At 44.1% G+C, this 26,028-nt stretch overlaps 1 protein-coding gene and 1 long non-coding RNA gene across 2 annotated transcripts; one reads left to right on the top strand and one right to left on the bottom strand.

Moving 5' to 3' along the window:
- The first annotated feature begins 22,129 nt into the window (after positions 1-22,129).
- LOC135058045 (uncharacterized) lies at positions 22,130-24,192 on the top strand. Its single transcript, XR_010244560.1, has 3 exons — positions 22,130-22,231; positions 23,774-23,923; positions 24,033-24,192. It is a non-coding gene; the product is annotated as an uncharacterized LOC135058045 (long non-coding RNA).
- Positions 22,463-24,115, bottom strand: LOC135058044 (uncharacterized). The gene is made up of 3 exons (XM_063963686.1): positions 24,059-24,115; positions 23,771-23,983; positions 22,463-23,155 (listed from the first exon to the last, which is right to left on the bottom strand). Exon 3 carries the CDS (start codon positions 23,142-23,144, stop codon positions 22,488-22,490), a length of 657 nt encoding a protein of 218 aa, XP_063819756.1. The 5' UTR covers positions 23,145-23,155; positions 23,771-23,983; positions 24,059-24,115; the 3' UTR covers positions 22,463-22,487.
- Positions 24,193-26,028: the final 1,836 nt, after the last annotated feature.

The following is a 26,028-nucleotide window of genomic DNA, read 5'->3' as shown; positions in this document are numbered from 1 at the left end:
CCGCTGCAATGTCCCACAACTTCACAACAAGTATCAAATTAATCTACACACCAATCTGCTTGTTTCAATAGTAAACATGACAGGTGTATCTGGTTCCGTTCCAATAATACACATTCATGACATTAATTCATCAAGTAATTTTAAATCTCCATGATGTCTGGTGCTTGATATTATTATAATTATGTACTGTATGAAATAAGTGTCGAATCCATCTCTGTGCCATGTCCGTGTAAATGCATGTGTTAACATATATTGCTGTGCTCGCTGCGCATATTTGCAAGTATAGCGACTTAAATGTGTGCAGTTTGTATGTTCTCTCTATGTAATATTTTTGACTTTGACAAACATGTGCAGAGAGAGTTAGATTTGGGTGGGGTGTATTCAAACTGAAATCTAAATTGCAGTGTAAAAATAAAGCAGCCAGTATTTACCCTGCACAGAAACAAAATAACCCACCCAAATCTAACTCTCTCTGCAAATGTTATATCTGCCCCCCCTGCAGTACACATGGTTTTGCTCAACTGATAAAAAAATGTCCTGCTGCGATCAACTTGGAATTACCCCCATAGTGTGCTATTCAATTAATCAATTAACATGATGCCACTACTTTCTGCTATAAGGGCCTGGGAGGCACTGGTGGTGGTGGTGAGTGTATGATCTGATATTTTTTGTCTGATTTTATACATATTTTCTCTGACGTCCTAGTGGATGCTGGGGACTCTGAAAGGACCATGGGGAATAGCGGCTCCGCAGGAGACTGGGCACAAAAGTAAAAGCTTTAAGACTACCTGGTGTGCACTGGCTCCTCCCCCTATGACCCTCCTCCAAGCCTCAGTTAGATTTTTGTGCCCGAACGAGAAGGGTGCAGTCTAGGTGGCTCTCCTGAGCTGCTTAGAAAAAAGTTTAGTTTTAGTTTTTTTTTTTTATTGTCAGTGAGACCTGCTGGCAACAGGCTCACTGCATCGAGGAACTAAGGGGAGAAGAAGCGAACTCACCTGCGTGCAGAGTGGATTGGGCTTCTTAGGCTACTGGACATTAGCTCCAGAGGGACGATCACAGACCCAGCCATGGATGGGTCCCAGAGCCGCGCCGCCGTCCCCCTTACAGAGCCAGAAGAGCAGAAGAGGTCCGGAAAAATCGGCGGCAGAAGACGTCCTGTCTTCAATAAGGTAGCGCACAGCACCGCAGCTGTGCGCCATTGCTCTCAGCACACTTCACACTCCGGTCACTGAGGGTGCAGGGCGCTGGGTGGGGGCGCCCTGAGACGCAATATAAACACCTTAGGGGGCAAAAAATGCATCACATATAGCTCCTGGGCTATATGGATGCATTTAACTCATGCCTGTTTTTCCATAAAAAAGCGGGAGAACGGCCGCCGAGAAGGGGACGGAGCCTATCTCCTCAGCACACTGGCGCCATTTTTCCTCACAGCTCCGTTGGAGGGAAGCTCCCTGACTCTCCCCTGCAGTCCTGCACTACAGAAACAGGGTAAAACACAGAGAGGGGGGGCACTAATTTGGCAGATAAATCTATACAGCAGCTATATAAGGGAAAAACACTTATATAAGGTTATCCCTGTATATATATATAGCGCTCTGGTGTGTGCTGGCAAACTCTCCCTCTGTCTCCCCAAAGGGCTAGTGGGGTCCTGTCCTCTATCAGAGCATTCCCTGTGTGTGTGCTGTGTGTCGGTACGTTGTGTCGACATGTACGAGGAGGAAAATGGTATGGAGGCGGAGCAATTGCCTGTATTAGTGATGTCACCCCCTAGGGAGTCGACACCTGACTGGATGGTCTTATGGAAGGAATTACGTGATAGTGTCAGCACTTTACAAAAGACTGTTGACGACATGAGACAGCCGGCAAATCAGTTAATACCTGTACAGGCGTCTCAAACACCGTCAGGGGCTCTAAAGCGCCCGTTACCTCAGGTGGTCGACACAGACCCAGACACGGACACTGACTCCAGTGTCGACGGTGAGGAAACAAACGTATTTTCCAGTAGGGCCACACGTTACATGATCACGGCAATGAAGGAGGTTTTGAACATTTCTGATACTACAAGTACCACAAAAAAGGGTATTATGTGGGGTGTGAAAAAACTACCCGTAGTTTTTCCTGAATCAGATGAATTAAATGAGGTGTGTGATGAAGCGTGGGTTTCCCCCGATAAAAAACTGCTAATTTCTAAAAAAAATTATTGGCATTATACCCTTTCCCGCCAGAGGTTAGGGCGCGTTGGGAAACACCCCCTAGGGTAGATAAGGCGCTCACACGCTTATCAAAACAAGTGGCGTTACCGTCTCCTGATACGGCCGCCCTCAAGGAACCAGCTGATAGGAAGCTGGAAAATATCCTAAAAAGTATATACACACATACTGGTATTATACTGCGACCAGCAATCGCCTCAGCCTTGATGTGCAGTGCTGGGGTGGCTTGGTCGGATTCCCTGACTGAAAATATTGATACCCTGGACAGGGACAATATATTATTGACTATAGAGCATTTAAAGGATGCATTTCTATATATGAGAGATGCACAGCGGGATATTTGCACTCTGGCATCAAGAGTAAGTGCGCTGTCCATTTCTGCCAGAAGAGGGTTATGGACGCGACAGTGGTCAGGTGATGCGGATTCCAAACGGCATATGGAAGTATTGCCGTATAAAGGGGAGGAGTTATTTGGGGTCGGTCTATCGGACCTGGTGGCCACGGCAACGGCTGGGAAATCCACCTTTTTACCCCAGGTCACCTCTCAGCAGAAAAAGACACCGTCTTTTCAGGCTCAGTCCTTTCGTCCCCATAAGGGCAAGCGGGCAAAAGGCCACTCGTATCTGCCCCGGGGCAGAGGAAGGGGAAAAAGACTGCAGCAGACAGCCTCTTCCCAGGAACAGAAGCCCTCCCCCGCTTCTGCCAAGTCCTCAGCATGACGCTGGGGCCTTACAAGCGGACTCAGGCACGGTGGGGGCCCGTCTCAAGAATTTCAGCGCGCAGTGGGCTCACTCGCAAGTGGACCCCTGGATCCTGCAGGTAGTATCTCAGGGGTACAAATTGGAATTCGAGACGTCTCCCCCTCGCCGGTTCCTGAAGTCTGCTTTACCAACGTCTCCCCCCGACAGGGAGGCGGTATTGGAAGCCATTCACAAGCTGTATTCCCAGCAGGTGATAATCAAGGTACCCCTCCTACAACAGGGAAAGGGGTATTATTCCACGCTGTTTGTGGTACCGAAGCCGGACGGCTCGGTGAGACCTATTTTAAATCTGAAATCCTTGAACACTTACATACAAAGGTTCAAATTCAAGATGGAATCACTCAGAGCAGTGATAGCGAACCTGGAAGAAGGGGACTATATGGTGTCTCTGGACATCAAGAATGCTTACCTCCATGTCCCAATTTACCCTTCTCACCAAGGGTACCTCAGGTTTGTGGTACAGAACTGTCACTATCAGTTTCAGACGCTGCCGTTTGGATTGTCCACGGCACCCCGGGTCTTTACCAAGGTAATGGCCGAAATGATGATTCTTCTTCGAAGAAAAGGCGTCTTAATTATCCCTTACTTGGACGATCTCCTGATAAGGGCAAGGTCCAGAGAACAGTTAGAGGTCGGAGTAGCACTATCTCAAGTAGTACTACGACAGCACGGATGGATTCTAAATATTCCAAAATCGCAGCTGATTCCGACGACACGTCTGCTGTTGCTAGGGATGATTCTGGACACAGTACAAAAAAAGGTGTTTCTCCCGGAGGAGAAAGCCAGGGAGTTATCCGACCTAGTCAGGAACCTCCTAAAACCAGGCCAAGTGTCAGTGCATCAATGCACAAGGGTCCTGGGAAAAATGGTGGCTTCTTACGAAGCGATTCCATTCGGCAGATTCCACGCAAGAACTTTTCAGTGGGATCTGCTGGACAAATGGTCCGGATCGCATCTTCAAATGCATCAGCGGATAACCCTGTCTCCAAGGACAAGGGTGTCTCTCCTGTGGTGGTTGCAGAGTGCTCATCTTCTAGAGGGCCGCAGATTCGGCATTCAGGACTGGGTCCTGGTGACCACGGATGCCAGCCTGAGAGGCTGGGGAGCAGTCACACAGGGAAGAAATTTCCAGGGCTTGTGGTCAAGCATGGAAACGTCACTTCACATAAATATCCTGGAACTAAGGGCCATTTACAATGCCCTAAGTCAGGCAAGGCCTCTGCTTCAGGGTCAGCCGGTGCTGATCCAGTCGGACAACATCACGGCAGTCGCCCACGTAAACAGACAGGGCGGCACAAGAAGCAGGAGGGCAATGACGGAAGTTGCAAGGATTCTTCGCTGGGCGGAAAATCATGTGATAGCACTGTCAGCAGTGTTCATTCCGGGAGTGGACAACTGGGAAGCAGACTTCCTCAGCAGACACGATCTCCACCCGGGGGAGTGGGGACTTCACCCAGAAGTCTTCCACATGATTGTGAACCGTTGTGAAAAACCAAAGGTGGACATGATGGCGTCCCGCCTCAACAAAAAACTGGACAGATATTGCGCCAGGTCAAGGGACCCTCAGGCAATAGCTGTGGACGCTCTGGTAACACCGTGGGTGTACCAGTCAGTGTATGTGTTCCCTCCTCTGCCTCTCATACCCAAGGTTCTGAGAATCATAAGAAGGAGAGGAGTAAGGACTATACTCGTGGCTCCGGATTGGCCAAGAAGGACTTGGTACCCGGAACTTCAAGAGATGCTCACGGAAGACCCGTGGCCTCTACCTCTAAGAAAGGACCTGCTCCAGCAGGGACCATGTCTGTTCCAAGACTTACCGCGGCTGCGTTTGACGGCATGGCGGTTGAACGCCGGATCCTGAAGGAAAAAGGCATTCCGGATGAAGTCATCCCTACCCTGATCAAAGCCAGGAAGGATGTAACTGTGCAACATTATCACCGTATTTGGCGTAAATATGTTGCGTGGTGTGAGGCCAGGAAGGCCCCTACAGAGGAATTTCAACTGGGTCGTTTCCTGCATTTCCTGCAAACAGGACTGTCTATGGGCCTAAAATTAGGGTCCATTAAGGTTCAAATTTCGGCCCTGTCAATATTCTTCCAAAAAGAACTAGCTTCAGTTCCTGAAGTTCAGACGTTTGTCAAGGGGGTACTGCATATACAGCCTCCTTTTGTGCCTCCAGTGGCACCTTGGGATCTCAATGTAGTTTTGGGGTTCCTAAAATCACATTGGTTTGAACCACTCACCACTGTGGACTTAAAATATCTCACATGGAAAGTGGTAATGCTGTTAGCCCTGGCCTCAGCCAGGCGTGTCTCAGAATTGGCGGCTTTATCCTATAAAAGCCCTTACCTAATTTTTCATACGGACAGGGCAGAATTGAGGACTCGTCCTCAATTTCTCCCTAAGGTGGTTTCAGCATTTCACTTAAACCAGCCTATTGTGGTGCCTGCGGCTACTAGGGGCTTGGAGGATTCCAAGTTGCTGGACGTAGTCAGGGCCCTGAAAATATATGTTTCCAGGACGGCTGGAGTCAGAAAATCTGACTCGCTGTTTATCCTGTATGCACCCAACAAGCTGGGTGCTCCTGCTTCTAAGCAGACTATTGCTCGTTGGTTTTGTAGTACAATTCAGCTTGCACATTCTGTGGCAGGCCTGCCACAGCCAAAATCTGTAAAAGCCCATTCCACACGGAAAGTGGGCTCATCTTGGGTGGCTGCCCGAGGGGTCTCGGCTTTACAACTTTGCCGAGCAGCTACTTGGTCAGGGGCAAACACGTTTGCTAAATTCTACAAATTTGATAGCCTGGCTGAGGAGGACCTGGAGTTCTCTCATTCGGTGCTGCAGAGTCATCCGCACTCTCCCGCCCGTTTGGGAGCTTTGGTATAATCCCCATGGTCCTTTCGGAGTCCCCAGCATCCACTAGGACGTCAGAGAAAATAAGAATTTACTTACCGATAATTCTATTTCTCATAGTCCGTAGTGGATGCTGGGCGCCCATCCCAAGTGCGGATTGTCTGCAATACTTGTACATAGTTATTGTTACAAAAAATCGGGTTATTATTGTTGTGAGCCATCTTTTCAGAGGCTCCTCTGTTATCATGCTGTTAACTGGGTTCAGATCACAAGTTGTACGGTGTGATTGGTGTGGCTGGTATGAGTCTTACCCGGGATTCAAAATCCTTCCTTATTGTGTACGCTCGTCCAGGCACAGTATCCTAACTGAGGCTTGGAGGAGGGTCATAGGGGGAGGAGCCAGTGCACACCAGGTAGTCTTAAAGCTTTTACTTTTGTGCCCAGTCTCCTGCGGAGCCGCTATTCCCCATGGTCCTTTCGGAGTCCCCAGCATCCAATACGGACTATGAGAAATAGAATTATCGGTAAGTAAATTCTTATTTTTTTTTTTTTTGATCATTTAGATGTTTTGAATTGCCGGTCTTGATAAAGGTCCTATAATAGGACCGAAACGTCGATTGTTAAAGGCAACGTCATTGAACCTGATTAATCTGAATAAATTGACTGACACATCAATATCTTCAAAGTGATTGATTTCTGCGAGAGTGCACCCACCACACGGGTGGTAGATGCGGTATATATATATATATATATATATATATATATACCGCATGAAGAAGTCTGGTGTGATGAAACGCGTTGGATTCCCTGCAGTGACTCCCCTTGCCTATCTTAAAAGTTAAGTCAGAATTCCTTACCTTTTACAAAGACTTTTATGCTTTTATCAGTGCTTGTGAATTTTTTATGTTTTATTCCACTTTTATATATTATTAAAAAACTTGTTTGTTAATCTTATATATTTTTTGGCTCATAAATTCTAACTTTTAATGATCATGTTTTAAACACTAATCGCCGGTACCCATATCCCCCCACTCTATATTTTTAGCAGTACTGTACCAGTACTGCTCTCTTAAGGGTAGGCAGACACCTACAGTTAGGTTACGTGTGTGTTTTTAGTTTTATAAATATTTAAGTAATTTTTAATTCCACTTCACTTACTGAGATTGCCACAAGTGGCGCTGTATCATTTTCTGCTACACACATATATAATATATATATATATATATATATATATATATATATATATTAGAGATGTGCAGCGGGCATTTTTCGTGTTTTGGTTTTGGATTCGGGTCCGCGGTCATGTTTTGGATTCGGACGCGTTTTGGCAAAACCACTCTTTCGGGTTTTGGATTCGGATGTGTTTTGGATTAGGGTGATTTGTTAAGAAACCTCAAAAACAGCTAAATTCATAGAATTTGGGGGTAATTTTGATCCTATAGTATTATTAAGATCAATAACCATAATTTCCACTCATTTCCAGTCTATTCTGAACACCTCACACTATTATTTTTAGTCCTAAAATTTGCACCGAGGTCGCTGGATGACTAAGCTAAGCGACCCAAGTGGGCGGCACAAACACCTGGCCCATCTAGGAGTGGCACTGCAGTGTCAGACAGGATGGCACTTAAAAAAATAGTCCCCAAACAGCACATGATGCAAAGATAAATAAAAAAAGAGGTGCAAGATGGAATTGTCCTTGGGACCTCCCACCCACCCTAATGTTGTATAAACAGGACATGCACACTTTAACAAACTAATCATTTCAGCGACAGGGTCTGCCACACGACTGTGGCTGAAATGACTGGTTGGTTTGGGCCCCCTCCAAAAAAGAAGCAATCAATCTCTCCTTGCACAAACTGGCTCTACAGAGGCAAGATGTCCACCTCATCCTCATCGTCCGATTCCTCACCCCTTTCACTGTGTATATCCCTTTTCACTGTGTATATCCTCCTCCTCACAGAGTATTAATTCGTCCCCACTGGAATCCACCATCACAGGTCCCTGTGTACTTTCTGGAGGCAATTGCTGGTAAATGTCTCCACGGAGGAATTTATAAATCATTTTCTTCTCCACATTTTCTGGAAGTAACCTCCTACGCCGATCGCTGACAAGGTGACCGGCTGAACTAAACACTCTTTCGGAGTACACACTGGAGGGTGGGCAACTTAGGTAAAATAAAGCCAGTTTGTGCAAGGGCCTCCAAATTGCCTCTTTTTCCTGCCAGTATACGTACGGACTGTCTGACATGCCTACTTGGATGTTGTCACTCATATAATCCTCCACCATTCTTTCAATGGTGACAGAATCATATGCTGTGACAGTAGACATGTCAGTAATCGTTGGCAGGTCCTTCAGTCCGGACCAGATGTCAGCACTTGCTCCTGACTGCCCTGCATCACCACCAGTGGGTGGTTTTGGAAATGTTATCCTTTTCCTGGCAGCTCCAGTGGCAGTAGAAAATGAAGGAGGAGCTGTTGGCGGGTCACGTTCCGCTTGACTTGACTTGACAATTGTCTCACCAGCAGGTCTTTGAACATCTGCAGACTTGTGTCTGCCGGAAAGAGAGATACAATGTAGGCTTTAAACCTAGGATCGAGCACGGTGACCAAAATGTAGTGCTCTGATTTCAAAAGATTGACGACCCGTGAATCCTGGTTAAGCGAATGAAGGGCTCCATACACAAGTCCCACATGCCTAGCGGAATCGCTCCATTTTAGCTCCTCCTTCAATCTCTCCAGCTGTTTCTGCAAAAGCCTGATGAGGGGAATGACCTGACATAGGCTGGCAGTGTCTGAACTGACTTCATGTGTGAATAGTTCAAAGGGTTGGAGAACCTTGCACAACATGGAAATCATTCTCCACTGCGCTTGAGTCAGGTGCATTCCCCCTCCTTTGCCTATATTGTAGGCAGATGTATAGGCTTGAATGGCCTTTTGCTGCTCCTCCATCCTCTGAAGCATATAGAGGGATGAATTCCACCTCGTTACCACCTCTTGCTTTAGCTGATGGCAGGGCATGTTCAGGAGTGTTTGCTGGTGCTCCAGTCTTCGGCACGCGGTGGCTGAATGCCGAAAGTGGCCCGCAATTTTTCGGGCCACCGACAGCATCTCCTGCATGCCCCTGTCATTTTTCAAAAAATTATGCACCACCAAATTAATTGAATGTGCAAATCATGGGACAATGCACATATCAGTGTGCATTAGGGAACACAAATTGTTTTTTCTTCCACAAAACATGGGACATCCTGGAATTTGCCCACATGTAATGCACGCACAATATTGGTGGCGTTGTCGGATATCACAAATCTTCAGGAGAGTCCAATTGGGGTAAGCCATTCTGCGATGATGTTCCTCAGTTTCCGTAAGAGGTTGTCAGCTGTGTGCCTCTTATGGAAAGCGATACAAAGAGTAGCCTGCCTAGGAACGAGTTGGCGTTTGCGAGATGCTGCTATTGGTGCCGCCGCTGTTGTTGCTGCAGGAGGCAAAACATCTACCCAGTGGGCTGTCACAGTCATATAGTCCTTACTCTGCCCTGCTCCACTTGTCCACATGTCCGTGGTTAAGTGGATAGCGGCTACAACTGCATTTTTTAGGACACTGAGGACACTTTTTCTGACGTCTGTGTACATTCTCGGTATCACCTGCCTAGAGAAGTGGAACCTAGATGGGATTTGGTACCGGGGACACACTACCTCAAGCAATTCTCTAAGTCCCTGTGAACTAACGGTGGATACCGGACGCACGTCTAACACCAACATAGTTGTCAAGGCCTGAGTTATCCGATATGCAACAGGATGACTGCTGTGATATTTTATCTTCCTCACAAAGGACTGTTGGACAGTCAATTGCTTAATGGAAGTAGTACAAGTGGTCTTCCGACTTCCCCTCTGGGATGACGATCGACTCCCAGCAGCAAGAACAGCAGCGCCAGCAGCAGTAGGCGTTCCACTCAAGGATCCATCGGAGGAATCCCAGTTAGGAGAAGACTTGTCAGTCTTGCCAGTGACATGGCCTGCAGGACTATTGGCGTTCCTGTCTAAGGAGGAAATTGACATTGAGGGAGTTGGTGGTGTGGTTTGCAGGAGCTTGGGTACAAGAGGAATAACGGATTTAGTTGTCAGTGGACTGCTTCCACTGTTACCCAAAGTTTTTGAACTTGTAAATGACTTCTGATGAATGCGCTCCAGGTGACATGTAAGGGGGGATGTTCCTAGGTGGTTAACGTCCTTACCCCTACTTATTACAGATTGACAAAGGCAACACACGGCTTGACACCTGTTGTCCGCATTTTCTGTTGAAATAATTCTACACCGAAGAGCTGATTTTTTTTGTATTTTGACCAGGCATGTCAATGGTCTTATTCATCCCACGGACAACAACTGTCTCCCCGGGTGCCTGATTTAAACAAACCACATCACCATCAGAATCCTCATCGTCAACTTCCTCCTCAGCGCCAGGAACACCCATATCCTCATCCTGGTGTACTTCAACAGTGACATCTTCAATTTGAATATCAGGAACTGGACTCTGGGTGCTCCTTCCAGCACTTGCAGGGGGTGTGCAAATGGTGGAAGGAGCCACCTCTTCCCGTCCAGTGTTAGGAAAGTCTGGCATCGCAACCGACACAATGGGACTCTCCTTGTGGATTTATGATTTAGAACGCACAGTTCTTTGCTCTGCTTTTGCCAGCTTAACTCTTTTAATTTTTCTAGTGGGAGGATGAGTGCTTCCATCGTCATGTGAAACTGAACCACTAGTCATGAGGAACATAGAAGAGGGCCTTAGCCGTTCCTTGCCACTCAGTGTCATAAATGGCATATTGGCAAGTTTATGCTTCTCCTCAGACGATTTTAATTTAGATTTTTGGTCATTTTACTGAACTTTTGCTTTTTGGATGTTACATGCTCTCTACTATGACATTGGGCATCGGCCTTGGCAGATGACGTTGATGGCATTGAATCATCTCTGCCATGACTAGTGGCAGCAGCTTCAGCACTAGGTGGAAGTGGATCTTGATCTTTCCCTATTTTATCCTCCAAATTTTTGTTCTCCATTTTTTAATGTGTGGAATTATATGCCAGTAATATATCTGGAATTAGACGGCAGTAATGTCTGGAATTAGATACCACTAGATAGATACCAGATACCACTGTGACTGGAATGATGATGACCTATGCACAGTGACAGGACACTACCACAGCACCCTACAGCAGCAGGATGCAGCACAAGACACTGTACTAGTATTAGTAATGTAGTATTACTGAGCACTACAAGACAATGGGGGTCATTCCGAGTTGTTCGCTCGTTGCCGATTTTCAGAACAGAGCGAGTAAGGCGAAAATGCGCATGCGCATGGTATGCAGTGCACATGTGCTAAGTATTTTAGCTCAAAACTTAGTCGATTTACTCACGTCCGAACGAAGGATTTTCATTGTTGATGTGATCGTAGTGTGATTGACAGGAAGTGGGTGTTTCTGGGCGGAAACTGACCGTTTTCTGGGAGTGTGCGGAAAAACGCAAGCGTGCCAGGATAAAACGCGGGAGTGTCTGGAGAAACGGGGGAGTGGATGGCCGAACGCAGGGCGTGTTTGTGACGTCAAACCAGGAACGAAACGGGCTGAGCTGATCGCAGTGTAGAAGTAAGTCTCGAGCTACTCAGAAACTGCTAAGAATTTTCTATTCGCAATTCTGCTAATCTTTCGTTCGCAATTCTGCTAAGATAAGATACACTCCCAGAGGGCGGCGGCCTAGCATGTGCTATGCTGCTAAAATCTGCTAGCGAGCGAACAACTCGGAATGAGGGCCTATGAGCAGTGATACTGAGCACTGATGATACTACTGAGCACTGATACTGAGCAGTACGATTAGCACAAGATACTGTACTAGTATTAGTAATGTAGTATTACTGAGCACAAGTCAATGAGCAGTGATACTGAGCACTGATGATACTACTGAGCAGCATGATTAGCACAAGACACTGTACTAGTATTAGTAATGTAGTATTACTGAGCACCACAAGACAATGAGCACTGATACTGAGCACTGATGAAACTACTGAGCACTGATACTGAGCAGCACGATTAGCACAATACACTGTACTAGTATTAGTAATGTAGTATTACTGAGCACCACAAGACAATGAGCAGTGATACTGAGCACTGATGATACTACTGAGCACTGATACCGAGCAGCACGATTAGCACAAGACAATGTACTAGTATTAGTAATGTAGTATTACTGAGCACCACAAGACAATGAGCAGTGATACTGAGCACTGATGATACTACTGAGCACTGATACTGAGCAGCACGATTAGCACAAGACAATGTACTAGTATTAGCAATGTAGTATTACTGAGCACCACAAGACAATGAGCACTGATACTGAGCACTGATGATACTACTGAGCACTGATACTGAGCAGCACGATTAGCACAAGACACTGTACTAGTATTAGTAATGTAGTATTACTGAGCAGAAGACAATGACCAGTGATACTGAGCACTGATGATGCTACTGAGCACTGATACTGAGCAGCACGATTAGCACAAGACACTGGGGTATAATTACTAAGATTCGTAATGTTCAGAATATGTTTGAAGTTGAAACACGACTGACATCGGTAGTGTGAATTTGCAACTTTTTTTTTCTACGACTCATTTACTAAGCGTTCGTAATTTGTGTTTTCGTATTTTCCGATGTCGATGTCATTCGTAATATATTTTATGTGATCGCGGCCGACTCTTGTTTTTGCGGCTGTATTTTGTTGGGCTTTTTACGAATTCGTATCTTTAATTTCCACGGCAGTGTTTTTGACCCTTTCCGGCCGCGTTATTTTCTTACTTTCGTTTTCGTCACTCGTCCGTGATTGGTTGTGTTTGTCATGGAGGAGTGTCTGTGCTCATTAGTATAAAAACGCCCCCAAACAGCCGCACCTCGTGGGTTTAGCTAGTGGAGAGGTGAGAGGAAGTTGGTGTTTTGGAGTTGGTGATTTGTTGGTCGGTTTTGGAGGTTTCTTGCGATTGTTGAGTGCTGTATTGTGTGTGTAAGTAGTCTTGTGGTAATTGTTGTGTAGTCTCTAAAGTTTGTGTAATTTTTAGTGTTTGTGTATTTTACTTTCAGTTTATTGTCATTGTTTGTTTGTGAGTGTGTGGGTGTGGTTGGTGTGCAGTGGTAGTGGAGGACTGTGTTTTGTGTGTTTTTTTATTAGTGTTATTTGTTGTTTGTCATTATTATGTCCCAGTCAGAGGTGAGTGAGAGGGAGGAGGTGAGTGAGAGGGAGGAGGTGAGTGAGGTGGAGGAGGTGAGTGAGGGGGAGGAGGTTAGTGAGGTGGAGGAGGGTGAGGTTGCTACTGTGGCCTCGAGTAATAGTGACAGTGATGGTGGTGTTGCTCCGCAGCTACGCACCACTACCAAGACGGGCAGAAATGTTAAATTTAGCTTTGCGGAAAATATGGCTTTGGTGCATGAGTTGATGCGCCATCATCGCCAGCTGTTTGGGCGTGATGCTGCCAAGGTGCCTTCGCGCAGGAAAACTGTTCTGTGGGGGAAGGTAGTAGCGGCAGTAAACAGTGAGGGTGTGGTGAAGAGGACCGAGGACACGTGTCGGAAGAGATTCTACGACATCAAGCGCCGTGTCAAGGCCAAGATGGCAAAGGAGGCTAAGTCAGCCAGGCAAACAGGGGGTGGCCATCCCTTTATAGCGTCTCATCGGGAGTGGGAGGAACCTCTGCGGACCCTTATTCCGCATGAAGTTGTTGGTGCGACTAATGTGCGGGATTCGGATCGTCCTAGGCCTGATGGTGAGTTTTTTTTACCAATCTGTTATATCTGCATATGTGTTTATGTCTAATTAGTATTTTTTAAATGATATCGTATTGTTAATATATTTTTATGTTCTAAATTGATTATCTATTTGTGTTTGTTTTTAAAATATTTTGTGTTTGTATAGTGAGTAGGTAGTAATGGGTTTTTTTTGTTTTGTTTTTTTGTTTAATGTCTGCTGTATTTTACTTGTCTTTGTGGCCAATATGTTAGTGTAGATGGCTAAGTATTGTATGCTTTTTTTTTAAATTTTCTAATTTTTCGGTTTTTAAAATTTAATTTTCAAATTTACTCATTAATGTAATCATTTAAAATATATGGTAACACATGTGTGTATATTCAGCTGTTTGCCATGGAAAATTAGACTACTTGGCTATGTTTTTGTCTTTGTAATTGTAACCTCATTAGCCTGTTTACAAAAAATGAAGCAACCCATTGTTTCAAAATGTATTGTTAGAAACTGTACCCATAATGGTAATCATATGTCCACATCACTAAATGTTGCTGCTTACAAAAGTACACACTGTAATTAAAGGTCATAAACACCAATGTATCATTTTTACAGTACGAAAGCAAGCCACCACTTCCAGAACACAAGCAACACTGTCAAGAGGTGTGGATGCTGGCGATACAGGTCTCGCAAAAATGACCCCTGTTAATGTGGCCACCACAAAAAATCAAAATAATCTAATGTTTGCATTAATCCATAGGAACTTCAACATCGCATCACAGTCCACAAAGACGTCCTGCACAGGGGTCTGGCAGCCACACGAGCAGGCCCAGCAAGAGACGTCATCCTGATGTCGCACCAACACCAGCATTAAGCACACCCCCACGTCGTATTTCAACTGTGTTGCCTCAGCCACCAGAACACATTTTGGAGAGTACTCAATCACCGGGACCACATTCCCCTCAGCTGTCTGGTGAGTAAACACAAAACACAAATTACACATCAGCCAAAAAATAAAATAATCCTAGTACTTATCCACAGCAGCAAGCACATGGCTTGCAAATTGTTAAAAACAAAAAAACACTAAAAAAGTTTTGCAAATTTAGAGTGTTCTCTTGCGCCTTACAGTAGTATTGTGTTGTCATTATTTATTTGAATAGTAAAATATTGAGCTTCAGGTAGATTCACACCCTTTCACAATCGTGATAGAATTCATATTGTCATTTACTGTTTGATATTTTAATGCAAGTACGATATGGCGGGTGACAAATCACTTTTTTTCATGGTGTAAACTTTGTACCTCTGTGTGTTTGTTTCGTAAGTGTGGTATTTGTCAAACATGTGTCCACTTTTGTTTTGATGTCATTTTTTTCATCATAAAAACCAACATAATTGGCCTTTTTGATTGTGTATACGAGTCTTGGTGAACATCCTAATTTGCTTTAGAAAAATAATTATTTTATGTTCGATGGTGATTTTGACTCGACTCTGATGTCGAGTTTCCACATTTCTTGATGATTAATACAACTGTCAATAAAAATAGAATCCCTTAAGTATATAACGTAAAAAATCTCCAAAAAGACCACCAATAAAAAATAAAAAACATCATATCACCAATACAGAACTCATATATACAGCAATAAAATATTTTTTTTTAAATCAAGAAGAGAACTCAAAGTAAATTAATAACCTCTAAAGAAACCACTTCAGCTCAAAATCTGAGTTCAATCCATGGGGTATGAGTGTATTATATTTATATATTAATTCCATCTCAGCTTTCGCCAAACATTTAGAGAAATCTTTATATCGGCGACCACTCTCCACCCTCTTAATACCCACGAATCGAATGATTTGTTTAGGGTCACAATTATGACACTTTTTAAAATGACTAGACAACGCATGGGTGTCTAGCCCCCTTCTGATATTCCTAAGGTGTTCTCCTACCCGTATTTTGACCTGTCTCGAGGTTCTTCCGATATAAAATAGATGGCATGAACACTCAATAGCATAAACCACGTTTTTTACATTACACGTGATAAAGTCCCGTATTTCATGGACTATCCCATTGATAATGAGATTTTCTAATTTTTTTTCCGCTATCTGTGGTAATTTCTCTGCACCCCACACAGGATCCACATCTGTGAAATCCTTTAGTGCTTCTCATACCTTCCTTTTTAATCGGTGGCAAATCACTCCTCACCTCGTTCGCTGTTGTGTGGACGGGGGATGACTCCGGGCGGATATGACGTCTGCGTTACCATCAAGAGAGGGCAGAAGTGTCAGCCCGTCACCGCTATGTGGAGATTGGAATCATATACGACCAGTTGTGCTAGGGCGGAAGTATCCACTGGACACAAAGGGTTTTAATAGTTTTAAAGATAGGGATTTATGAAGTATTTAAGATTAGAGGCTATTGTGGATTGTGAGGGGGCGGATGTGATGGCGAGTAAGGGTGGAAGTACTCACCCGATACCTATAATATGTCTCCATGAGAGAATAACAAGGAGATCACATGATCTAATGTCATGTGATCAGAAATGTGGCATTATAGGATTGGATAATAGAGATGGTTACTATGGTTACAAGAGTAAACTTTATGGAAGCTGCCATTTTAATATCTTTTATGAATTTGAATGTTATTTTCTGATTGGGGGATGTTTACATAAAAGGTTGGTTACTTGATGCTGACACACTTACCTTGAAAAAGGGTCTGGAATAGACCTGAAACGCGTTGGTGTTGTGCGAGGAATTGCCCAGACGACTGTTGGTGAAAGTGACTACCGGTTCCAGGGAGCTGTAAAACCCGGGTGGCTGCCTGAGATTGCTGTTATTTCTATGCGATTTTGAGAACTTGTCAGGTTCTCTTCTAATCTGGTAATTACATCACCTCTATTTTCTGGGATTATCCTTGTCACTTGTGTGTCAATTTTTATCATAAGGTTTTATCGAAGTTGTCTGTTCTGTTTGTGGAAAAATAAAAACGGTGTTACACTATTTTCTGCCCATTCCCTCTATTCTTTTGGGTATCCTGAGAGGAAAGAAAATAAGAGGAGAATCACTTACTTTTTGTTCTGTACTATTGTCTGGGGGTGAGAGGAGCGCCCCTATTGTGTGTTTTGGATATAGGCTGCACCTTGTTTTTGCGCATTTACCTGAAAGTCAGTTTTTTCTGCATATGCTTTAGAAAATGTTTGACAAACAAGTCTAGAAAGTTAAACTAAATATGAAAACCAGCATAATTTTTGAATACACTCAAATGTTGTCCCCTTAAACCCCATACAGAACCAGACATCACGCCCCCGGAAGCCCAGCAGGAATCTGAACAGGAAACATACACCCTCCATCTGCAAGCAATAGACGTTAACCAACCAAGCACGCCTCAGGAAAGTACCCCGCAACCTCAAATGTCACCACACCCACAATTGAGCCAAACAACCCCCCGCAACAACCTGAACCATCATTTTGGGTAACATGGAACCAACAACAGGCACAGAATATTGATTGCCTACGCACACACACCCAATACCTAGCCTGTCTGCCCCATCATCTCCCGAGACTGTGTAGAAACACAAGCAGGCTCAATGTCCAGCTATGCAGAGTTGCAAACAGTATGGAGCAGATGAGAGCAGATAACAGCCAACTTATTGTTACCTTTCAGCGCATAATGGATGAGCAACACCGCCATCAACAGGCCCTCATTCAGTTAATTCAAAGTAATCAAATTATATCAGAAACCATGTCTCGCATCATAGACAACAACACAACAGCCACAACACAACTTACGGCAACCCTGGCTAACCTCAGTCAAAATATTAATTTGTTGGCACAACACCAACAAGGTTCCAGCTCAGGGACCAACACACCTACACAGACCCCAATTTCATCACCAGTTCGAAGATCAAGCCGAACCCGCTCCACTGCCCAAACCAAACCCACGTCAGCCACCGAAGAACAGCCTAAGAAATAGGCCACCCTGCAGCTGGAGACACATTGTTGACAATACTAGGTCTACACAATAGCAGTTATTTGTAATGAAAACACATGTTGTACAGTAATAAATGTGAAAACTGATTGATGTGCAATGTGTTATGTGCAAAAAACTGTCAGTGTAAGAGGAAAATTCTTAGAGTTAACACTCACATGTCCTGGGAATATTCTAGCATCATTACTAACATGAACGTTTACCACATCACAGCCATAATTATGTGTAAACAATTTTGTAAGGTTGGTGTTAGTCAATGTATGTTTGGCTAATTGGCACACATTACTCAATGTCCATTATGTTGTGATAATGAGGTAACATATTTCAAACACAGCTTTAGAAGAAAGTTGACACACAACAAACACAAACAATAGGCTAAACAATAATGGTTGTTAGTGCATACTAAATTATTATGTAGTATTGTGGCAAACATTACCTTTGAATGTGAAAAAGAAACTTTTAACATTATAAACACATAATTACTAACCAAAAATGCTATACAAATAGCGAAGTAACTGATACCCAACAGTTAGACATAAACACATATCAAGCAAATAAACAACACTCAGCTGACTAGCTCAAGAGGGAGCAAGAGCCACATTACTACAGAAAATACATTGGTGTGCCTTAATTGTTCATATACAAAGCACACAGGCAAATTTACTTACCGCTAAAATGTGCCAAAATCAGGTCTTGCCTTACCTGCCTCCCTATATCTGTACTCACAGTGTCGCCAGATGTTTCTAACTCCTCTGCTTGCTGACTGATTTCATCATCATCATCATCATCATCATCATCATCATGTGGCAGATGTTGCTGCAAGCACATGTTATGAAGAAAACAGCAGCAGAACACAATCCTAGTCACGTTTAAGGGACTATACAACAAAAGCCCGGCAGACTTATCCAGACACGAAACCTTGATTTCAGTACACCAAAACATCGTTCTATCACATTCCGCGTAGACTTATGTGCATGATTGTAATTGTGTTCAGCAGGGGAATCAGGGGCGGACAATGGAGTCAGAAGCCAAGAGTAGCAGCCATAACCCCCATCACCTGAAAAACAGAGATTAGCAGCATTGTAAAATATTGATGCACAAACACAGTGCTAACATAATGTGCAGGTTGAGGTAAGCACAAAATGAAACACAAATACTTGGTACATACCCAGCAGCCAGCCATCCGGCATTTCTCCAGCCTCAAATTTATCAAAGAGGGATGACTGACTGAGGATGAAGGAGTCATGGCAGCCGCCAGGGTAACACTCATAATTTTGAGATTTGCATCACAAACCACCTGGACATTAGTTGATTGCCAAAAAAAAAATGTCTATTTATATAAATATATTGCCTGCCTCTAGGTGGTCTCAGCTCAACGTGTGTGCAATCTATGGCACCCAGCACATTTGGCATGCCAGCAAGCTCATAGAAAGCTACCTTGACTGCATGCCACTGAGACTCCTGGGTAGGGAAGCAGATAGAGGCATCTATGTGGGGTTCAAATGCATCCAAAACCTGAGTGTACAGTCAAAAATATAAGGTGAGTGTCTTAAGCACTTTGTTCAAATATACTGTTATAAATTCACATTACACAATACAGAAATGGGGCATAGACGAGTATGTATGGTTTGCCTCACCTGATTTAAATATTTTGAAAAGGTGGGCTGTGAGATTCCTATTACGTCGCCTGTCCCAGCCTGAAAGCTGCCAGTAGCCATAAAGTGCAACACAGCCAGGAGTTTGTGCAGGCCTGAGACAGAGCGCGAGTGTGCTGTCTCAGGGTCTAGGTCCAGTTTGACTAGGTCATACAGACGGAAAATGTTGGTCCTATTTAGCCTGAACATGTGTATGACCTGGTCATCGGCCAATGCGTTTAAGTTCAAACGCCCCCTAAAAAACCGAGGCCTGCGCAGCCTCCGCGGCACTTGTACATCCTGCTGACCATGTTCAGTTTCCTGGCCCTGGTTTCTTGTAGCCTCATGGAGCAGTCTCAGGAATCCCACAGCAAAACCAAATACACTGCTACACACGGCAGCAGCCATTTCAGAGTGATTGATTTGCCAAATGTGCTGGCCCACATTTTAAAGGGCCAAAAATGCAGGTGTGATTAATGATGAAGTCGGAACACATGTAAACACGCTTCTCAAAAGCAGGTCTACTTTTTTCCCGTGTTTTTTTACGAATTGTATTTTTTTTTACGACCGCAAATGCTCTTTCACGGTGGAAATTTCAAATACGAATGAATAGTAAATGACCGAGTTCTATACCTAAACAGCCGTGTTTGACCGATGGTGTATTCATTCGTATTTCTGAACTTGGGCCGTCCAAAAATTACGAATGCCCGCATCACGCCCGAGATTTGAGTTTCGTAAATTCCCGAGATGACACTTTGAAGAAAAAACAACAAATCGGTCAAAATCGGGAGTTTAGTAAATATACCCCACTGTATTAGTATTAGTAGTGTAGTATTACTGAGCACCACAAGACAATGAGCACTGATACTGAGCACTGATGATACTACTGAGCACTGACACTGAGCAGCACGATTAGCACAAGACACTGTACTAGTATTGGTAATGTAGTATTACTGAGCACAAGACAATGAGCAGTGATACTGAGCACTGATGATACTACTGAGCACTGATACTGAGCAGCACGATGCAGCACAAGACACTATACTAGTATTAGTAATGTAGTATTAATGAGCACCACAAGACAATGAGCACTGATGATATTACTGAGCACTGACACTGAGCAGCACGATTAGCACAAGACATAGTACTAGTATTAGTAATGTAGTATTACTGAGCACCACAAGACAATGAGCAGTGATACTGAGCACTGATGATACTACTGAGCACTGATACTGAGCAGCACGATTAGCACAAGACAATGGGGGACATTTACTAAGCTCCCGATTTTGACCGTGATTGCGTTTTTTCTTCTAAGTGTCATCTCGGTCATTTACTAAACAGTATTTACGGCAGTAATGAGGGCATTCGTGTTTTTTTCCTTGGTCAAGTCAAAAATTACGAATGAATACACCATCGGTCAAATTACGCCTGTTTAGATGCGAATCTCGGTCATTTACTAACCATTCGTAATTGTATTTGCTGCCGCGAAAATGCATTTGCGGCCGCGAATATTTACGAATCGCATTTTTTTCCTAAAAAAAAACGCGCCTGCCTTTGAAAACCGCGTTTACATGTGAACTTAATTTTCCATTACTCACACCTGAATTTTTGGGCCTATAAAAGAGTTTCAACCACATTCTGAACTACTCTCACTCTGAAATGGCGGCTGTAGTGTGTGGCAATGGTTTTTTGTTGGCTGTGGGATACGTTAGACTGCTCCATGAGGCTTCCAGGAATCAGGACCAGGTAAGTGAACATGGCCAACAGGTTGTCCAGGTACCGCGGAGGCTGCGCCAGCCTCGTTTTTTTAAAGGGCGTTTAAACTTAAATGCATTGTCCGATGATAGGGTCATACAGATGTTCCGCCTAAATAGAAACAAAATTTTCCACCTGTATGACCTTGTCAAACTGGGCATAGACCCTGAGACAGCACGCTCTCGCTCTGTCTCAGGCCTACACAAACTCCTGGCTGTGTTACACTTTATGGCTACTGGGAGCTACCAGGCTGTGGCAGGCGACGTCATTGGGATCTCACAGCCCACCTTTTCAAGATATTTGATGCAGGTGAGTCTACAAATACCTATGCGGTTATGGCTAAGTGTTGCTTGTGTAATTTGAAACACCACAGTATTGTAGAGACTAACATAACATGACACTCACCTTAGCTTCTTTAATGTCCACTCAGGTTTTGGATGTGTTGGAGCCACACATTAAAGCATCAATCTGCTTCCCTACAGAGGAGTCGGAGTGGAGTGCTGTCAGGGTAGCTTTCTATGAGCTTGCTGGCATGCCCAATGTGCTGGGGGCCATAGATTGCACACACGTTCAGCTGAGATCACCTAAGGGCCGCCAGTATATATATACTAATAGGCATATGGATCCATCAACTAATGTCCAGGTGGTCTGTGATGCAAATTTAAAAATTATGAGTGTTGTTGCTGGTTACCCTGGTGCCTGCCATGACTCCTTCATCCTCAGTCAGTCATCGCTCTTCGATAAATTTGAGGAGGGACAAATGCCTGATGGCTGGCTGTTGGGTATGTTGTAAATGTTATGTGTGTCTGTCTTTTAACCACAGGCTTGATTTTGAAGGAGGTGAGAGAATCATCTCACATATGTCCTAATGTTGACTATATATGTTTTTCAGGTGATGGGGGTTACGGCTGCTACTCTTGGCTCCTTACTCCATTGTCCCAACCTGATTCTCCTGCTGAACACAGTTATAATCATGCACATAAGGCTACACGGAATGTGATAGAAAGATGTTTTGGGGTGCTGAAGTCACGTTTTCGGTGTCTAGATAAATCTGGTGGCCTTTTGTTGTATAGTCCCTCAAAGGTGACTAGGATTGTGTTCTGCTGCTGTTTTCTCCATAATCTGTGTTTAAGTCAAGATCTTGAACATGGTGAGGGAGAAAGCAGCCAGCAAGCAGAGGAGTTAGAACCATCTGGTGACAGTGTCAGTACAAATGTAGGGAGGCAGGTACGTCAAGAAGTGATCCTGCGATATTTTACAGGTTAGTTTAATTATGCTGTAATTAGCCTTCTCTAAACACTTTCATATACTTTCTATTGTGTGTTCTGTTACTTACTGTTTGTTGTTTATAGTGCTGTGTCCCTTGTGCTTAGTTGATGCTAACAAAACATTTACAGTCATTACCCTTGTAAAACATAACATCATACATACAGACCAGCTTCATACATTTTTGAGTCGGACCCAGGAATGTGTTTTTAAATCAAAAGCTTTTATTTTTTCTTAACAACATTTTTCAGTTATTTTTTTCTCTTGTGTGTGCTGGGTGCTGGCTCACTGGCACGTGCTCTTGATGAACGCCGGACAGGGGAGGTGACTGGCGTTTGAACCGGGGTTGTGGTTCCAGAGCTGGAGGTAGCTTGATGGCCACCCATGTTAGCAATATTGCTGCTGAGATTATTCAAACTGGCAATCAGCTGTGTGTTTGTAGCAGTGTGGCTGGCTACTATTCTGGATAAGGCCTCATTCACCACTTGATTGTGTTGTATTATCTGTACAAGTGCCTGCTGATGTCGCTGTTGGTCATCTATAATGCGTGTTAAGTTTGCGTTCATTTGACTATTTTCCGCCCTAATTTGTTCCATAGAGGTCGCCATTCTCCCTACTTGGACTATTAGTCTGCCTGAGTTGCGACTAAGACGCGGAAGATGATGGGGCAGACTGGCAAGGTGTTGTGTGTGTTGGGTGAGTGTGGCATTGCTTTGGGCCTGTTGGCTTGTCCAACTTGCCCAAAAGTCGTCTGGAATTTGGGTTTGGGGCGGAGCTTGTGCCAGTTGTGGACTGCTGGTTGGTTGGGGTATATCCTGCAACTGGATTGGCATGCTTGGATCAACAGCTGTAAGTTGCAGTGTGAATGATGGCTGTTGTTCTGGTCCCTGCTGCTCGTCACCGGACATCAAGTTGTGCTCTGTATGGGGGAGGCAACATGCAATGTTGTTTGTTTTTCAATTTGGTGTGCCGAATACAACACATTAATACATTCCTAATACTACATTTTTGTAATCTTACCTCTTGTTTTTCTCTACGTTAACAATTTTTCACTTTTTTTAACCATAAACCCCACACAGGCACAGATATTGTCAAATTTGCATATTACTCACCTAACTAACTTCCCTCCACAACATTACACTGTTAGATTCCCTCCCCTCACCACGAGCTAGACTACTTACCTGTATAGTGCCGAGGAGCAGAGCAAGTAAGCCATCTACATACTGGTCAGGGACGATGTGTGCTCACTATTTATGCTTTTGTGTTTGGTAAATAAATTTAATACACTTCATAATTTTGAACATGGAAAAGTGGGTGTGCTTAATGTATCCTCAAAACTGTTTTTAACAAACAACTAGATTGTCTAAACCATCCACTAAGACCTTAGTTATTTTAAGCAAATCACCTTGAGCAATAGAAGACATTACATCCCATTGATTGCAGGTGAAAACATGTAAACTCCAAACCCACTAACATCATCATAAATGTACTGTGTATATTCTTGCTTATGTGTTTTGTTTAAAATTTAACTCACCAGATAACTGAGGTGATCTGGGCTCATCACTCTGCGAACTCGCCAATAGTGCCAGTGGTGGCTGGGATGACACTGCCGATAGCCTTCGCCTGGGTGGGGATGATGGAGGTGCAGATTCAGACCCAAGACGCCGAGTCTTAGTTGGCCTCCTTGGTAAGTGGCCCGAGCCCTGTGATGGGCGCCTTACAGGAGGTCGGCTGGCAGAAGCAGAACCTAGGTTGAAATGTTTAAATTATTATTTTGTACTTCTATGTTTTTTCAGAAAAAGTGACTAGAGTGAAGACTTACCTGCAATACCGGCATCATCACGACTGGTCTGAGGCCTTTCTGGGCGGCTGGGCTGTGTGACTGTGAAAAAAGGAACATCAACATTATTTTATTTTTATTTTGTAAAAGGACCCAGTGCAAACCATTGATGTACTGTAAGCATATATTTGGTTTGGTTTACACAACAATAAAAAGCTTACGTGGTTTTGAATTTACTTTTTTTGAGTGGATAAAATAAAAGTAAGTCATGTGGGCCACACTTTTTGTCATAAACAAACATCAATGTAGCAAAATAGTGCAGAGATTCAGTACTTTCTAAGTTGAACAAAATGTACTGTTTTGGAAATTGACAAGTTTTACAGTGGTCTGTTTAAGTTAAATCCAAATTAGGCATACAAAAAAACACACGTTACAGCATTTTCGCCAAAAATAGGGCCATAAATTTGAAAGCAACATATGCAAGCCGCAAAAATTAGGGAAATAACAAAAACACACCTTAAGGGAGCATAGGCCTGCAATTGTTCAAAAAAACCAAAAAAAACCACACAAATTGCACCAAAAATTAAAAAAATAAAAAACATTTAATATCAACATTAACAAACAAACTTACCATCCTGCGTGGGTCGGTCCGAATCCCGGACGTGAGTAGCAGACACCACTTCGCTTGGAATCAATGCCCGCACAGGCTCCTCCCAGTCCCGATAGGCGACACGTAAAGGTGGGCCACCTCCGGTCCTACGTGCAGCTTTGGCCTCTTTGGCCATCTTGGCCTTGACACGCCGCTTGATATCATAGAAACGCTTGCGGCACGTGTCCTCTGTCCGCCTCACCACACCCTCACTATTGACAGCAAGTATGACTTGCCCCCACAGGGCAGACTTCCTGCGGGAGGACACCCTGGCAGCATCCTGACCAAACAATTGGCGATGGTGCTTCATCAGCTCACGCACCAACGCCATGTTTTCAGCATAGCTGAACTTTATATTCCTGCCAGTCTTGGTAGTGGTGCGTGGCTGCGGAGCCACAGCACCATCACTATCACTAGAAAACTGACCAACAGGCACCCCCTCCTCCTCACTCACCTCCTCCCTCTCACTACCCCCCTCCACCTCACTACGAGCCTCCACCTCACTACGAGCCTCCACCTCACTACCAGCCTCCACCTCACTACCAGCCTCCACCTCACTACCAGCCTCCACCTCACTAACCTCCGCCACCACACTGACCTCTGAGTCGGACATGACAAACAACAGAAAACACTGAAAAAATAAAACACAAAACACACTCCGCCACTACTCCTACTACACACCACACAGCCAACACACACGCTCACTCACTCACAAACAAAGACAAAAGACTGAAAAAAAAAAACAAGGACAAAAATGTTTACAAACTGGAAAAAAACAACACAACAAAGTTCACAAGACTACTAACACACACAGTACAGCACTCAACAATCACCAAACTCCTCTCCAAATCCACCAAAAAATCCACCAAACTCACCAACTCCAAATACACCTTCCTCTCTCCTCTCCACTAGCTAAACCCACGAGGTGCGGAGTGTTTGGGGCGTTTTTATAGTAACATGCACAGACACTCCTCCTTCACGAATACAACCAATCACGGCCGCGTGACGAAAACGAAACTTATGTCAAAACGCGGCCGCAAAAAAAAAAACACTGCCGTAACAGACTTGTGACGCAGCCGTAAAAAAAACCCCAACGCGGCCGAAAAAACACTAAACGCGGCCGCATTCTACAGCAGAAAAGCACGAATGACATCGACATCGGAAGATACAAAAAAGACGAATACGAATGCTTAGTAAATGAGTCGTAATCAATTCAAAAAGTTGCAAAATTACACTGTCGATGTCAGTCGCATTTGAACTTGAACATGATTCTGAAAAATACGAATCTTAGTAAATGTACCCCAATGTACTAGTATTAGTAATGTAGTATTACTGAGCACCACAAGACAATGAGCACTGATAC

Source organism: Pseudophryne corroboree, chromosome 3 (assembly GCF_028390025.1).
Source record: "Pseudophryne corroboree isolate aPseCor3 chromosome 3, aPseCor3.hap2, whole genome shotgun sequence".
NCBI classification, from domain to species: domain Eukaryota; kingdom Metazoa; phylum Chordata; class Amphibia; order Anura; family Myobatrachidae; genus Pseudophryne; species Pseudophryne corroboree.
This window is presented reverse-complemented; position numbering and strand designations above follow the sequence as displayed.

Excerpts from the sequence above, each read along its gene's own strand:
- LOC135058044 (XM_063963686.1), bottom strand. The coding sequence starts at position 23,144 with ATGTCCGGTGACGAGCAGCAGGGACCAGAACAACAGCCATCATTCACA.